This window comes from Ambystoma mexicanum, chromosome 3p (genome assembly GCF_040938575.1).
Source record: "Ambystoma mexicanum isolate Mex_15411 chromosome 3p, UKY_AmexF1_1, whole genome shotgun sequence".
NCBI classification, from domain to species: Eukaryota; Metazoa; Chordata; class Amphibia; order Caudata; family Ambystomatidae; genus Ambystoma; species Ambystoma mexicanum.
The window spans coordinates 155108059-155123270 of NC_090925.1; the positions used below are offsets into that span (position 1 = coordinate 155108059).

At 46.6% G+C, this 15212-nt stretch overlaps 1 protein-coding gene across 4 annotated transcripts in view; it reads right to left on the reverse strand.

Moving 5' to 3' along the window:
• Positions 1–14674, reverse strand: part of LOC138580186 (C-type lectin domain family 2 member L-like) — a 517651-nt gene extending 502977 nt beyond the window's left edge. For 2 of the 4 annotated variants that reach the window (XM_069650519.1, XM_069650521.1), the window contains exon 1: positions 14034–14671. In XM_069650519.1, coding sequence (XP_069506620.1) covers positions 14034–14595 — 562 coding nt within the window. In that variant the 5' untranslated portion in view covers positions 14596–14671. Of the gene's footprint in view, positions 1–14033 lie in introns of all 4 variants that reach the window. The other 2 variants (XM_069650520.1, XM_069650518.1) reach the window with 2 other exon arrangements.
• Positions 14675–15212: the final 538 nt, after the last annotated feature.

Here is a 15212-nt window from a genome sequence, read left to right on the forward strand (position 1 = left end):
TACACACGAGCATCTTTTACTTGGTCGATAAGCTCAGGTATCAGGGGCAAAGGGTAACGATTCTTAATCGTTATCTGATTTAGGGCGCAGTAGTCAATACAGGCCCTAAGGTCTCCTTCCTTTTTAGGTACGAAGAACAAAGCGGAAGAGACTGGTGACTTTGATGGGCGAATGAAGCCATTGGCCAGGTATTGATCCAAATACTGGCGCAAATGCAGGTTCTCAGGTTCAGTAAGAGCATAAATCCTACTACAAGGTAGTTGTGCATTGGGTACCAAGTCGATTTGGCAATCGTAAGATCGATGGGGAGGTAAGGTGTTAGCCTGCTCTTTCTGAAAAACGTCTTGGAATTCTTGGTATTCAGATGGTAGCTGTACAGGGGTGGAAGTTACAGAGGCTAGACCCACAGCTGGATTCCTTGGGTAACAGGTTGGTTCACAATCAGGAAAAGTTATCTTCTTTGCTCGCCAGTCTATTCTCGGATTATGTGTTTCTAACCAAGGGATACCAAGAAGTACTTGAAATTGTGGGGCCTTGATCACATCAAACACGATTGCTTCCCGATGTCCGTCCTGACCCACCAGAGTGATTTCAACTGTGGAATGCGTTACAGGCCCTGAGGCTATTTCGGTTCCATCAACTGTAGTAATTACATCTTGGGTTACTTTCGGGCGGAGAGGAAGCTTAATCATGGAAGCCAAGTCACGGTCTATGTAATTTCCAATAGCTCCACTGTCTATGTATGCTTTTATAGCATGCAACTGCTGAGGCTGTTTTGGGTTCACAAGCACCATTGCATGACAAAATGCGATGTCAAAGAGTTTGTTTTCAAGCTCGGCAAGCGGACCCCTACGCTTGTCGGGCTAGGTCGTTTCCCGAACCAGGTGTCAATAACTCGTTATCAGTGGCTCCAACCACCTTCTTGGGTGGTTTAACTGGACAACTTTGAAGAAAGTGACCGGAAGTTCCGCAATACAGACAAAGTTGCATTTGTCGCCTTCTCTCTCGTTCCTTCTGCGTTAATGGTCCTTTAACACTGCCAATTTGCATAGGTTCGGAAACGTCAGTACTCTTGGAGTTAACGTGGGTCTTGATAGGTACTCTGGTTTCATACTTGAGCCGATCTGCTATTCTATTTTGAAGTCTGTGATCAAGTTGAACCACTAAGTCTATGTAGTCTGCGCAGGCCTGGGGTGGATCTACTATCTGAGCTATAACATCTTTAAGCTCTCCGCGCAGGCCTCGATGAAACAATGTGATCCTTTTATTTTCAGGCCATCCGGTTTCCACAACTAGTCTATTAAAGGTAGCGATATAGGACAAAAGATCCCGATTACCTTGTCGTAAGGATAGCAGTTCGTTGTCAAGGGCCTGTCCCTGCGAGTGTCGAGCGAACAATCTTTCCATGCTGGCCTGGAAGCCCTGGAAATCCCGGAGAATGGGATCATCCTGATTTACCAATGGAATAGACCAATCGGCAGCACAGCCACTGAGGTAAGATAGTACAAAGGCTACTTTGGTCTGGTCGTTGGGGAAGGCCCCGGGCCTGCATAAAAAGTGTAAACGGCATTGGTTCATAAAAACGGCATATTTCTTGGGATCCCCCGCAAAACGTTCCGGCGGGGCCAAAGGCATGTGTCCAGGTAGATTGATTTGTACCGTGTTATTCGAACCCATTGTTGTAGAAATATCTCCGGAAACAGGTAAAGGAGTGTGCTCTGCCTGGCCCTGCAATAACCTTTTGGCCAGATCATCAGTTCTTTCCTTGGATAGGATTAGTTCCCTTCTGAGAGCATTAGTCTCCTGCCCGTAATTCCCCTAAAAGATGGGCCAGCTGATCTGTCTCGGAAGTCTCCATAGCGCCCAGGTGGGAAATTGTGGTAAGGCTTCGCGTTCTGTAACGCTCACCTGGTTCCCACGGAGGCGCGGCGTCGAAGGCGCAGAACTCTGAAGATGGACAGGAAGGGCCCCTCTATTCTGGCTTCCCTGGCTCGTTGGATACCCTCCTGTGCGTGAAAAGGGAGTATTACCAACTGTGGAACAATGCTCAAGCCTCCCACTCCCTTCCAACCCTCCACGATACCTCCTCCACGATTCCCCGTGAAGCCTGACCTTAGGGTTTGGAAGGATGAGCTCTCCATCCTGCTTCTGATGCAGGGGCGCGTTGAAACCCAGTTACTTCACTGGATTGAGGATTGATGGGAGTTCAGGTAAGCTTGACTGTTCAGGTAAGGCGCTGTAAAAGTTCTGTTCAAAAGTTCAAGCTTAATAATAATGTTCGTTGTCTAATTGCAGCAAGCGCTAATGCTTATGTCTTTTTCCCCTTAGGGGCCGGGGTTCGGAGTGCCGGAGATATGGCGCCGACCCGAAGTGAAACAGTTCTGGATGAGCGCTCAGGTAATGTCTTTGCATTCGCTCATTCAATGTCTGTCTTTTTTCCCCATAGGGGCCAGGGTCCGGAGATGCCAGGAAGCGGCAGGACCCGAAATGCAGTGGGAATAATCCAACAGGTAAGACTTAAAAGGAAACTGAGCTTTCCTTATTCCTTTTCTCCCTCACACCTTTATTCTTGTCTTTTTTGCTCTAGGCGCCGGGGCGTAGCTGAATCCGGAAGATCGCTGCTGAAGATGGAAGCGGCTTGCAAAGGTGAGTAAAATGCAGCGCTGCAGCGATCGAAACAAAATGCCTTTAAAATGATGTCTTCCTTTTCAGGGCCGTTGGAGAAATGACTCCGGGATGCAGATTTAGCAGCTAAGCGCTTTTCTTCTCCTATTCTCTTCCTTTCTCCCCTTGCAGGTGTTCCAGGGTGCTGGCAGGCGTGGCTGAAGTCAGGATGCAGGAGCTGACACGGTGAGCGTCCAGCTGCTAGGTGCAGAACAACGCGAAGCACGTGTGGCAGTTCGGGTGGGGTTTAAATAGCCTTGGAAGAAGTTCCTGGTATGTATCCTTCCACCAATCAGGTATGTATCCTTCCCCGACCACACCCGGGTGGTGAAGTAGTCCTACAGGTAAAGTAGTCCCATTCAGGCCTCAAGAGGGCCTGGATGAAGCAGCAAAGTCTGCATCAGGTAAGTGTGCACCCAAGCACTTAAACACATATCCTCTTCTATGAGCCTGGTGCCTAAGGCGCCAGGACTGGGGACGCTATGAGCCTGGCCTATGGCGCCAAGACTGAGTCCAAAGGGCCCCGACTTGGGCCCGCTGAGACTTCCCTGGGGAAAATGATGGCTGCCTCTGGGGTTGCTGGGCCCGGCCTGGCTCCTTGGAGGTAGGCATCATGACAATTGATTGGACATGGTATGTTCTGTTCTTCAAATTAAAAGAAGTTTGCAAACAAAATGTAATTTTGTCAGAAACAAAATCTTCTATTCCTTGCTTCAGTATTCTGGGTGGGAGGGGGTCTGTCTTTCACAACAAGGTGGAGGGAGCACAAGCATCTCTTATGGGGCTTGCTGGGAGTAGCCACAGTGCTCAGGAAGGTATTGTTGGGCGGACACCATCTGAGATGGTACAAAGACTGGGGGCCTCACTGCTCAGCCTTCTCAGAGGAGGGGGAGGAGGCATCACATTCAATTCTCCCACGCCAGGCCAGGAAAGGCATGGAGATTTGTGAGGCATTGAGGCAGGTAGAGAGTAGGTGACGCCTCCACCTCTGCCGATCAGATGGCAAAGGAATACAGCACTTCATGTGTCTTTTTGATTTTTTACAGACACTGGGAGGCTGTATGGTGTGCCCAGGAATGCGTGCAAAGCTTAGCAGCAGTCCTTTCACAGGCATAGGCCAACTGTCACGTTCAGCACTGCGCCAGGGAAAAACGTGAGCTGCGAACCTGTCACTATAATAGACCTGCAGCTCCTGCGCTGTCAGGGAATAGCTTGCGCTCTGCAGAAGGCCTGTACAGTGGCATTCATACTGTGAGGCTTGCCCCCCAGGAGGGCCCAGCACCTCCTCAATGGAGTTACGGATCCTACAATGTGAAACACCATTAAAACCATATAGGATTATTTGTATTTCAAGTGAGCCCGAGTCTCTGTGCACGTTAAGAATAGGCACATTACTTGAAATAAGTGCTGGCTGTGTTTATTTCTTGGTTACTGAAGTTGGCAGAGATATAATGAAAAAGGGGCAACCTCTGCGGCTGTTACACAGAGAACAAAAAACAAGGGAGAAATAACAAATTGGAAAGGGGATGTTGGGGTAAAGAGCAGAACAGGATAAAACTAAAGGGACAAGAAGCATTGTATATGAATCAGTAGCACATACAGAGCTGAAGGGAGAAACAGAATCAAAAAGGTGAGGCATGACAGCCACAGACATGCAAGGGATGAAGGGCAGGGGAGATCAAGAGAGAATGAGACAGAGAGACAGACAGGATGAGAGATCAAGGGGGAAAGAGAGCCAGACTGAGGAAGGAGTAAGACACAGAGAGAAAGAGGGAGGCACACACAGCATGACAGAGACAGACTAAATTGAACAGGTGGGAAAGTAAGAATAATAGAGGCGATATAATGAGAAGGGGCGAGCACCAGGCAAGGGAATGTCAATGTGAGAGAAGCAAGAGATTGAATGAGGGGACAGACAGGGAGATATAGAGGGGGAAGGGAAAGAGGGAGACACACACACACACACACACAGATAAATCCAGAGCTATAGAGTTTGACTATGTTGTATATAACTGGGCCACACACAAACTGGATGACCTACTCGTGGATGGCATGGGGCAACTTATTTGCTCTGGAGAAGTGGAGTAAGAGACAGAATACAAAAAAGAACAGAAGGAGTAAATAGAGTGGACCAAGAGGAGGAGAAAGGAGAGACAGAATGGGATGGAGAGAAGACAGAACAAAAGGGAGCGAAAAACAAAGAACATGAGAGAGGGTAAGAAAGAACGCGAGGGAGGACAATCCAAGCGACTGAACAAAAGAAAGTGTGAGTGAAGAGACAGAATGGATGGTAGGGCGAACCAGGAGACCTCATGAGAGAGATTAGAGAGTGGTAGTCAAAGATACTAAACATGTATAGTCAGGATGGGAGGAAAAGGGGTGATCGAGAAGGAACAGGAAGGAGTGACAAAGACAGAGGACACTAAATGGGAAAGTAATGAAGGAGAAAAGTGACCAAGAAGGCAAGAGGGAATGTGAGAACACAAAAAGGAGTGAAAGAGTAAGAGTACAGACCAGATATCCAAAGGAGGGAGACAGGGAAGGGTGAAAGAACAGGGGAGGGACAGGAAGATAAGAGGAGAGATTGTGTAGAATTTAGAGATAGTGGAGAGAGAGCAGTGGAAGGCGAGTAATGAGGGAGAAAAGAATACAGTGCAAATTTAGAATCCAAACTGAAAAAGACATATGTTCTAAGCAAGCCTGTTCCATGCAGTGTAATTCTGTCCTCTGTGATCAGTCTTTGGATTTTTTTAGGTTTGAAACATATGCTCCCTCCTATCCACCTGCAATTAAACAATCTAATACAATTGGTTCAAAGAAGTGACTTGAACCCTCTTTGTTCCTCCTGCTGCAGACTCATACTTTTAAATGCTTGTGGTGTTGTCCTCCTTGGTATGCATTTTCCCCCTCCTAGCAAAGTAAGGACCTAATCACGAGTGGGAAGTATCCCACCAGTAAATCCACGGGGATACCGCCCAACGCAATTAGCGTTACCGCAACTTCTTACGGGGTAAGTCTCAATTTTTTTTAAGTCCAAAGAACTCAATGGGGCATTTTTCTGCACAATTAGCACGGCGGTAACTGTGCTGTGGTGATTTCGTGGAAAATGAGGGAGAAAGTCAGCACATTCACCTTCAGCTCAGAACTGGAGGTGAATGCTCCGAGGTTCCTGCAAACTCGGGATTGGCAGCGGTAATAGCGTTACTGCTGCATTTCTACAACTCCACCCAACTCCTGATGAGGCCCAAAGTGTCGTCTTGACCTCAATAGGATGCCCCTCAGAAACATCCAAGCTTGTCCTGCCCTGTGGGATATTTTGACCCACTTAGAAGTGCCTTACTACATCACTTTACTGCAATGGTGAAAGAAACAGCCCAAAATGGCTGTGCGCCAAAATCTTTCTGCATTGTGTCACAACCAGAAAAAGGCTGCACACCCTGCCACACACAGTTCAGGTGGGGTGGAAACAGAGTACTCACTGCAGGAGCATGCCAGTGTGCTCTGCCACAGTCAGCATGGAGCAAAGTGAATGAAACAGCATCTTTGTGCTGAAAACCCGAAAATGACTTTTAAAATGACATTTTTCTAATCTTAAAAGTGCTGTTTTGGTGCCAAATCAATTCATTTCTCCTAAACCATGATGATCAAAAAGGTCCTGCAATGCTCAGGATCATCCATTATGGCTCAGGGGAACCAGGCCTCATTTGAATGACAGCTCCTGGCAACAGTATCTTTGTAAAAGCAAACCAGGGACTGTGTTCTCATTTTTCCGCGGGAAACACGCGAAACCTTTGCAACAAATAATTCCCTGTTCCAAACATAGTCTGCATGGGGGCTTTGAATCCCAGGACAATGGTGCCTTTCAAGTCACATTAGACATTCGTCTTTGCCTCAGACCAAGACAATAGCAGGCTAAGACACTCGCCGTTACAGTGGGAGGGGCAGGAAACTTCAGTCAAGAGAGAGACCCCCACCCTGCTTCAAAGGATTTGACACTTGCTTACAGTTGAAAGAAAGAAAAAAAACCCTGCTTAAGTGACAATGGACTTCCTTTTGGTTTTAAAATGCCTATTTTGCAACTGAACTTCACGATATGTAACTTTGCCACCAGAATGAGAAAAAAATTGAAAAGTGTACAATTCTAAATTTTTATTTTATACTCTTTCTTTGAAGACGTGATTGAACACAGTACTACATAAGGATCAGAAGTTGTAAAGAATAACCAATTGTGGGGAAAGTATTGATCTTGTGCACTTGACATTTTGTCCACATATCCCAGGGGTAAATGCACATCTGTGTACAAAGTTGGGAAATTTTAGGCCAAATCTTTCATGTTTAAAATTGCCAAAATGCAGCAGAAAGGCAAAACCAGGTCTCACAGATTTGGGACTTGGATTGAAATGTGACACACGAGATATGTAACATGTGCATCTGATTTTCTGAGAGGTCATAACTACATAAATATGTATTTGTGGGAAAGTTAAGATTTTGGTCCCAATAGCTATGGGAGGTTTCCAGACATTGTAAAGATCAGCTCATAAAACATGACATCCTTTTCTGTTATCCAACCAGCAAAGAGCAAGGCGGACACTATGCTCTTTACCAATCATAGCATCATGGGTGTGGGTTGTAAGACTGTCCCTGCCATATAATTTAGTGATGTCATTTGGCATGATAAATGAGGGAACCTCACAGCACACACACAGACCGATTCCTGACTTCATCCCGATTTTCTGCATGGCGCCTTGTTCCCGAATTCTCCATCTTTGTTCCGGATTCCTGGTTTTACTTACCAAGCCAAGGCCTCAGCATTGATCAACTCCTTTTCAGCTAGAAAATGAGCCAGAGTTTGCATGGAATGTGCGCGGACTCTATATATACTATATGCAAAACAATCCCAGACAATCCCATCTCTCCCACCCACACCTCACGTACAGACGATAACAACCTATTTGAATTCTCCACCATCACTACCAAAGAGGTAGAAGACATAATTAACTCTCTGAAACCCTCTAAATGCCAAGGGGACATCTGCACTGCTCCTGTCATCAAAGACGCGGCAAAACATCTCGCCCCTTTTATCACATCTCTCATAAACTCATCCTTCACATCCAGCACAGTACCCAACAACCTAAAGGATTCCTGGGTTTTACCTCTGCTCAAGAAACCCACGCTAGACCCTAGTGTCCCCACCAACTACAGACCTAGTACCACTGTGCCATTCCTCCTAAAAATCCTTGACAGAGCTGCCTACCTTCAGATCCAGTACCACCTAGAGAAAAACAACCTGCTAGGACTAAGACAATCGGGCTTCCGTCCCAAGCACGGCAGAGAGACAGCCTTGATTGATCTCAAGACACAAATGGACAACCTTAAAGAGACAACGGCAAACTAGCCCTTCCCCTCCTCCTCGACCTGTCGGCTGCCTTTGACTTGGTAAATCATGATATTCTCTGTAAACACTTAGCCTCAGCAGCCAAATTCTCTGACAAGGCCAATGCCTGGATTCAGTCCTTCCTGAATAATAGATCCATGAGGGTCTTTGCTCCCAAAGCCTCTGCGGAACCAGCCCCCATTACATGCGGCATCCCCCAGGGCTCCTGTGTTTCCCCTACACTATAGAACGTGTTTACGATACCTCTCTTCGACATACTGGACCGTTTAGGTGTCCTCTACACGAATTTACGCAGATGACACTCAAATACTCATCCCACTAACAGGCGATTACTCCACCGACAACACAGTGCTCAACAATATTTACTCTATTATCCAAGAATGGATGGCCAAACACGGCCTCTGCCTCAACGACAACAAGACCGAGCTTCTTCTCCTAGGCTCCCAATCCAGACTCAATAAACTCGACAAACTTTACCAGACATTCACCATTGACGGCAACATTTCTGTCTCCAGCAGCATCAAAACTTTGGGGATTTACCTTGACTCCTCCCTTACACTGACAAGACAAATCAACGCCATCTCATCTGCCACGCTTAAACATGTAAGCTCATCAATGCCAATAGACCTTACCTCTTGACCTCTAACTGCACAACCCTAGCCAGAGCACTAGTGCTCTCTAAAGTCGACTATTGCAATGCTCTCTACCTAGGCACCAGCCAAAAGAACATCAGCAAGCTTCAAGTTTTCGAAAATAACGCATTAAGAGCAGCTATGAACATACCCAAACACAAGCACATCTCCGACGCCAGATGCTCCTGTCAATGGCTATCCATACCACAAAGAATCGAATATAAAACACTCTCTCTCACTCACAAATTCTTATCCAACCAAGCACCTAGATACCGCTCGGACAATTTCACACACCACACCCCATCTCGTCCAACGAGATCAGCCCAAAGACACTGCTTAAATATCCACAGATTTAAGCTCCAAAAAGCAGGCAGCACAAGCTTCCCTGTGCTTGCCGCTAAACTCTGGAATTCACTACCAGCCGATCTCAGAGCCGAACCATCCTTTCACCGTTTTAGACACAGCGCCAAAACTTGGCTTTTGGCAAAAGAAGCCTAATACGCCATCCTATCACCTCAGTAATGTATATATTGCCTGTATAAGTAGAAACCTGTAAATACGTTTATAATGTGTACAATGCCAGTAACTGTTGATATAATGTCTATACCATGCTTGCAATTTTTGGCTACTCTGTAACCATGCCAAGTGCCTGGATGCCCTTGGGCCAAGCGGCGCTATATAAATAATAAACTAAAACAAAGAATACTATTCCAGGTCTGTTTAGAGCTCCTTTAGAGCCGATTTATTTGATACACATAGATGAGTCATATGTGCGGCCCTCCGTTTAGCCAACACGTGTTTCGACCCACTCGGGTCCTTTTCAAGGCTGGGCCTGTTTGAACAATACAACCACATGTGATTCTGTTCCGTTGTGAAAATACCGTCGATTGAGCCACTGTTGTGTGAAATCCTCCAAAATACCTGTTAGCTTCAGAGTTAAATTAATAAGTCGGCACGTTGCCCAGAAACAGTTTCTTAAGACACGTACTTCTGACCGTTTCCGGTCGTACCAAGCAGATTAGTGCATCCCTCGATAGATGCTGCTTGTCTGGTCCTTGGCACAAATGCTGTGGCCTTTTCAGCTAGGCCTCAAAATTCTGAAGCAATCCCAAAACCCCAGGGAAGCATCTTGATCCAGCTCGCTTGCTACTACTAAAGGCTTGCCTGCAGCAAACTCGCCATTTCACGGATATCCAGTCTCCAGTAACCAGAAGGATGAATCCAGTCCAGTCCAGTGCAGATCAGGTGACCAGAACCGCCCAGCTGACCCTGTTCCGCCAGATGTGCCCTGCCGTCCTTGGTTAGACTGATCCGTGTGATGACCAGAACCCTTGACGGTCCAAAATCTTAAATTAAAGTGGACTGTAAGTATTAATAGGGAAGCATAGAAAATCATAGCATACCTTGTTTTGTTCCATCCCAATCTCTAACTTATCCAATCCTTACCTTAATAACTTGTCACATTGTCATTGTCGGTATCCTTATTGCAATCCTGTCTTTGATCCATCTTGCTAAGCGCCATTTCTTTAGTCATTTTCATCTTGTGTAAATCTTAACCCACCCATCCTACTTTGAATGATCCGGCTGGTTACGCCAGGAGAGGACACTGGGGATTTGGTGTTGTGGGATGTTTTAACCCACTAATCCAGGCCCTGCAACATTCCTGTGCACTGCTTGCATGAGGAACATCAGAATGGCCACTGGAAAGCATTATGAACGCTAGAAATCTCCCAGAAGTGCGCAGGAAAAATCTGGAAAATAGGCCGCAATCCACTTTTGCCCATGTCAGTGGTAACACAGAAGACCACTGCCAAAACCCATCATTTGGCTACCCAGAGAGTCACCTGAAACTACTGGAAAAAGCAAGGCTGATTACAAAAGAAACACAGAGCTGTTTGAAAATCAGTTTTTCTTGGTTGTCAAATTTGCAAAAATCATGGTTCACAAACCACCCAAAAGATCCAACCTCCACTTCAAGAATCCACATAAACACAATATCAGCAGAAGTACATTTATCAGAAAAAAATCCACTTTTAAAGATACTTGCTGGAAAGAAATATGTCACAAATGGGTGCAATACCGTTACTCGCCTCTGTCAGACGCTGGCGAACTCTAAATCTGTCAGGTGAAGCTTGTGTCTCCAAAGCTAAATATGCCAAAGAAGGGACTTCCATCAAATGCAATATAGGGTGCCACACATTGATTTTCATGTTGAAAAAGACTGGAATTGAAGATATGTTTGCTTATTTTAAATTTCTAACTGTAATTTTTCACAAGGAACAATGTCACAATTGACCATAAGGTAACCTGATTCAGCTAAAACTTCAAAGAGGTTTCCCACCACTGAGAACACACAACCCTGTTCATTCCCACCAAAAGGAGAGAATATCTCATGGGGTTGCTAATGAGAAGGGGAGGAGACTTCCTCTGCTGCTCGGGGACAGAGACAATGGGTTCCTTGAACTGAATGCTAATTCGAGTGTGAACTGAAAGCAGCACTGCCCAGGAAGACAAGCCCATGTGACGCTCTAGCCCAGCCAAGACCTTGCAGGCGGAGATAAACCATTGTGTGTATTCAGAGAGCACAGAAATACTGTTTTGGGAAAAGATTTATAAAATATTGTACCGAACTGACAAAAATGTGGAATTTAGAGATTATTAAAATGAAAATATTGCTCACAAGTAGAAGCTACTCTGAAAGTGTTGTGACATTCAGAGACTGAACCACAAAAAAAGTTCATATTCTAGCTAATGTGATTATGTTAGGAACATGAACATTTCCAGGAATATGCCCAGATGGTATGTGTATGCATGTGTAAAATTTGGTACAGAAGTGACACTGAGTAACCACTCAAAAACGCAAAAAATTGTCATTTGTGAACCAAAACTCGTAGGAAGAGGAGGCTTGGACAGAAACGTACCTTAGTTAGTCAATCTGTCATGTAATTATGTATTATTAACAAGTTGTGCATACTGGAAATATGTTTTTTGGGAAAGATAGATTTCCTGGGCTAAAGCAAAGGGGAGGGATTTCTTCTGGGCCCTAAACACTGTGTAACTCTGACACATGATGACACATCATGACACACTGTTCCTTTCTCAAATCAGGAGATAGATCAGAGAACTCCCTATCAGATCCTTAGAGGATTAGGCATAGTATAATCAGCCTCCCCACCCCTTTGGAAGTTGGATAAATAGGGACAGTTGAGGACCCACAGACACACATTCACTCATCACTGATCTACCGGCGAAGTGCTCTGCAGGAAGAATCCAGACTCCAGAACCCAACTCTAAACTCCAGAACCAGACTCCAGAACCCTGAAGCAGAGGCCTAACCCAACAAAGCTGAACGCTTTTCAGCAGGCCGTTAAAATCTAGCAACCTCTAGCAACCCGATTTAACCCCTAAACTTCCACAGGGCCCAAACCATTCAACAGCCTGGCTGATGACTATGGACAGTTCTATGCTAAATACTCACTACTATGGCTTTGGAATGGAATGGGCCTGTCAAGATCTGGTCAAAGGTTTGGCTGGAATTCGCTCGCCACCGGACAGGATTCAGGGCACCTGGACTCTGCTCTCAGCAAGGCACTCTGGTCTGCACGGCCTCTTGGACTGGATACTGCTGTTAAGTGGCTCCACGTTAAGTTAAAGGTGGAACCACGTGCTGATATATTTAGCTACGTTTCAATTCCCCTTCGAGGATCATAGCACCCAATCCTTGCAGTTAGCACTAAGGACATTGGCCCACAGCCCGTGTCGAGAGGGCTCTGGCCCCTTCCTGTGCACTAGACAGGCAGCCCTGAAAACACGTCCGAAATCTTTCGGGCGTCCATTCCAAAAGTAATAATGTCACAACAAATGGGAAAACATTCCTGCATGCGTGTGCCATTTTTACTTTTGGGGTAAAATTCGAAAGAATTGCTGTATTTTTTTCTTATACGCTCACAGAACTGGAAGGTGGTGGGGGACGGGCATCCACATGTTCTATGCATATATTTACCCGATAGCGGTGTGCACTCGCGGATTGATGTACAGCATTGTCAACAGATCACATCATTGAATGTTCTGTGTGTGCACGATTGTGTATTATTAAAACATTAATGGCATCTTCCTAAATGTATTGCTGCTTCTGTCCTTGTAACACGCAGTGCCTGCGTTTCCGAACACATTCTTACATTTCTGTGGCTCTACGGTGCCGTGCTTTCAAGCTACAATAGTTCTACCTACGGCCGCTGTTGTGTACTCATCTGGCACCTCGGCTGATGGCGGGGCGAGGGTTTACGGAGAGCTACAGAAGTAGGGCCTGCAGAATCGACCCAATGATGTGCGCAGGAGCCCTCCATCCTGGGCTACTTTCTGGGGCCAGTGAATTACGGCTAGGTTGCCTAGAATTGGACATGCAACACCACCACCCATCGGTTCCTCTATGATGTAGACATGCTTCCTAGCTGCAAGTGACAAACAATACCAGTGTCCGCTGTGTTTGTGATCTTTCTGTCCCTTTTGGAGTTGCTCGTGACACGGCTTCACCCTGATGTGTTATTTTAGTTAGCCTGTCTCTCATAAAGTTAAACGTATTGCACCCTTGGACCCCAGAAAGACAGGCACACCAGATTCCTAGTGTGAAAAATCCTATGCGTTCAGTAATGACTGAGCATGAGTATGCATGCGCAGTCAGCAGGACTTATCACGAATATGTACGTGTATGTGAACTAAATACATTATAATCACGTTAATAATGCACTAAGTTCAAATACACATACATTTTTGTGGGATTCTTTAATATGTTTTGCACATTTAGTGCTTATTAGAATCTTGGGAGTTCATAAAACAGTGTCCGCTGGGTTCAGGTTCTTTCGTCCGCTGTGTTCGTGCTTTTTCAGTCCATTTTGGAGTTGTTCGGAACACAGCTTCACTGTGCTCTGTTATTTAAGTGAGCTTGGCTCTCATAAAGTTAAACATATTGCAGCCCTGTGACTCCAGAAAGACAGGCACACCACATTCCTGGTGTCAAAAAATCCTATCTGTCACCAGGGTAGGATTTTTTGACACATAGCAAAAAGTGACGTTACACCGGCCAAAGGCACAAATTAAACAAAGGGAGAGAAGGTGGTTGATCAGGAGATGACAGGCATGTGCAATTTAACACACTACAGATTAACTTAACTGTAGGAAGGGGAATCAGGCTTACACTGCCGTGCACCTTGGGGTGAGAGGGGGTGAGGATAAGAACTGACGCACTTCTATGCGGAAAATGCGGATTATTGCACTAGCAGCGGAGCAGCGCAGTCCCCGATTTCTGAGAAATAACAGATCACTAGTGTAGTTGCGCATCATACCTTTAGAGGGCAGCAGACACTTTTGGCTGCTCTTCTCGTCTCCTGCGGTTGTCTCCGTGGGCTGCGTGTCTACTTCTCTCGGGAGCAGTTTCTGTAGATGCGCCCCAGGGCCTTCAGTCCGTGCTTTCTCTTTCTTACGGGGTCCTGCCCGTGCCAGGGGGTGCAGTGGGTAACCAGTGACATTCACTCCTGCATCTCTCCCTGCATTGCGTGCATCTTGGAAAAGTGGAAGCCCCAGTCCCGAGTCCTCGCTCCTCGCACGCTTTCTCCACCCTTGACCCCGGAGCTGCTGGGACCCCGCCTCACACTCCGCCTGCGCAGTGGGCTCCGCTTCCCTGTCCAGGGCCCCGGGTCCTGGCAGCGATAGCGCGTCAAGGGAGTCTGAAGAACATGAAGACAGGGTTACAGTGTTATATGCTGAGAGATACCCGGAATCCACGCGGTCAAGTGCACAGCATTTGGACATGGTGATTGAGTTGGGTAGTGTTCCTCCTTTCTCCGGGTCCTCATCCTCCGGGGCCTTAATAATCACAGACGCCCCCCGAGAGAGCAGCGCTTCCATCCTGGCGAGATCGCTCTTACCCTTAAGTTAGCGACTAGTTAGTTCCCATGAGAGAAACGGCCGTAGCAACGGCCCGCCCCCTCTTCTTCACGTGACTTTCGACGTCTTCATAGTAATGTTTCCGTAGCAATGAAGCGGTTCTGAAGCAATTATAGTGGGCACTGAGTGGGATTCGGGAAGCGGGAAGGCTGTGGCTGCCGGTGCAAGTGGGCATTTTCTCCGTATTCTGCAAGACCCTGGAGCGTCCAACTTCGTCTTGTCCCTCTGACTTTTCTGAGCGGGAACCTGGAAGGCACTGACTGCCAGGCTGCAAGAGCAGCAGCAATCCGCGTGCTCTTGGCTGACTGAGAATGCAATTTGCATTTTCTTCGGGAAACCGTGAACGTTCCTGCAAGACACCAGGTTCAAACAGGGAGCGGAAAATTACTTTTACTTGTTTAAAAGTCATGTTCCGCTTAGTTTTGGAGGGAGGGATAACGACACAGTGTTGGTATGGATCTGGAGGGAGAGTTGGGGCACAGTGGCATGGGTCTGGAGGGAGTGATATGGACACAGTGGCGTGGGTCTGGAGAGAGGATTAGGCGCACACTGTGGGTCTGGAGGAATGGATAGGCACA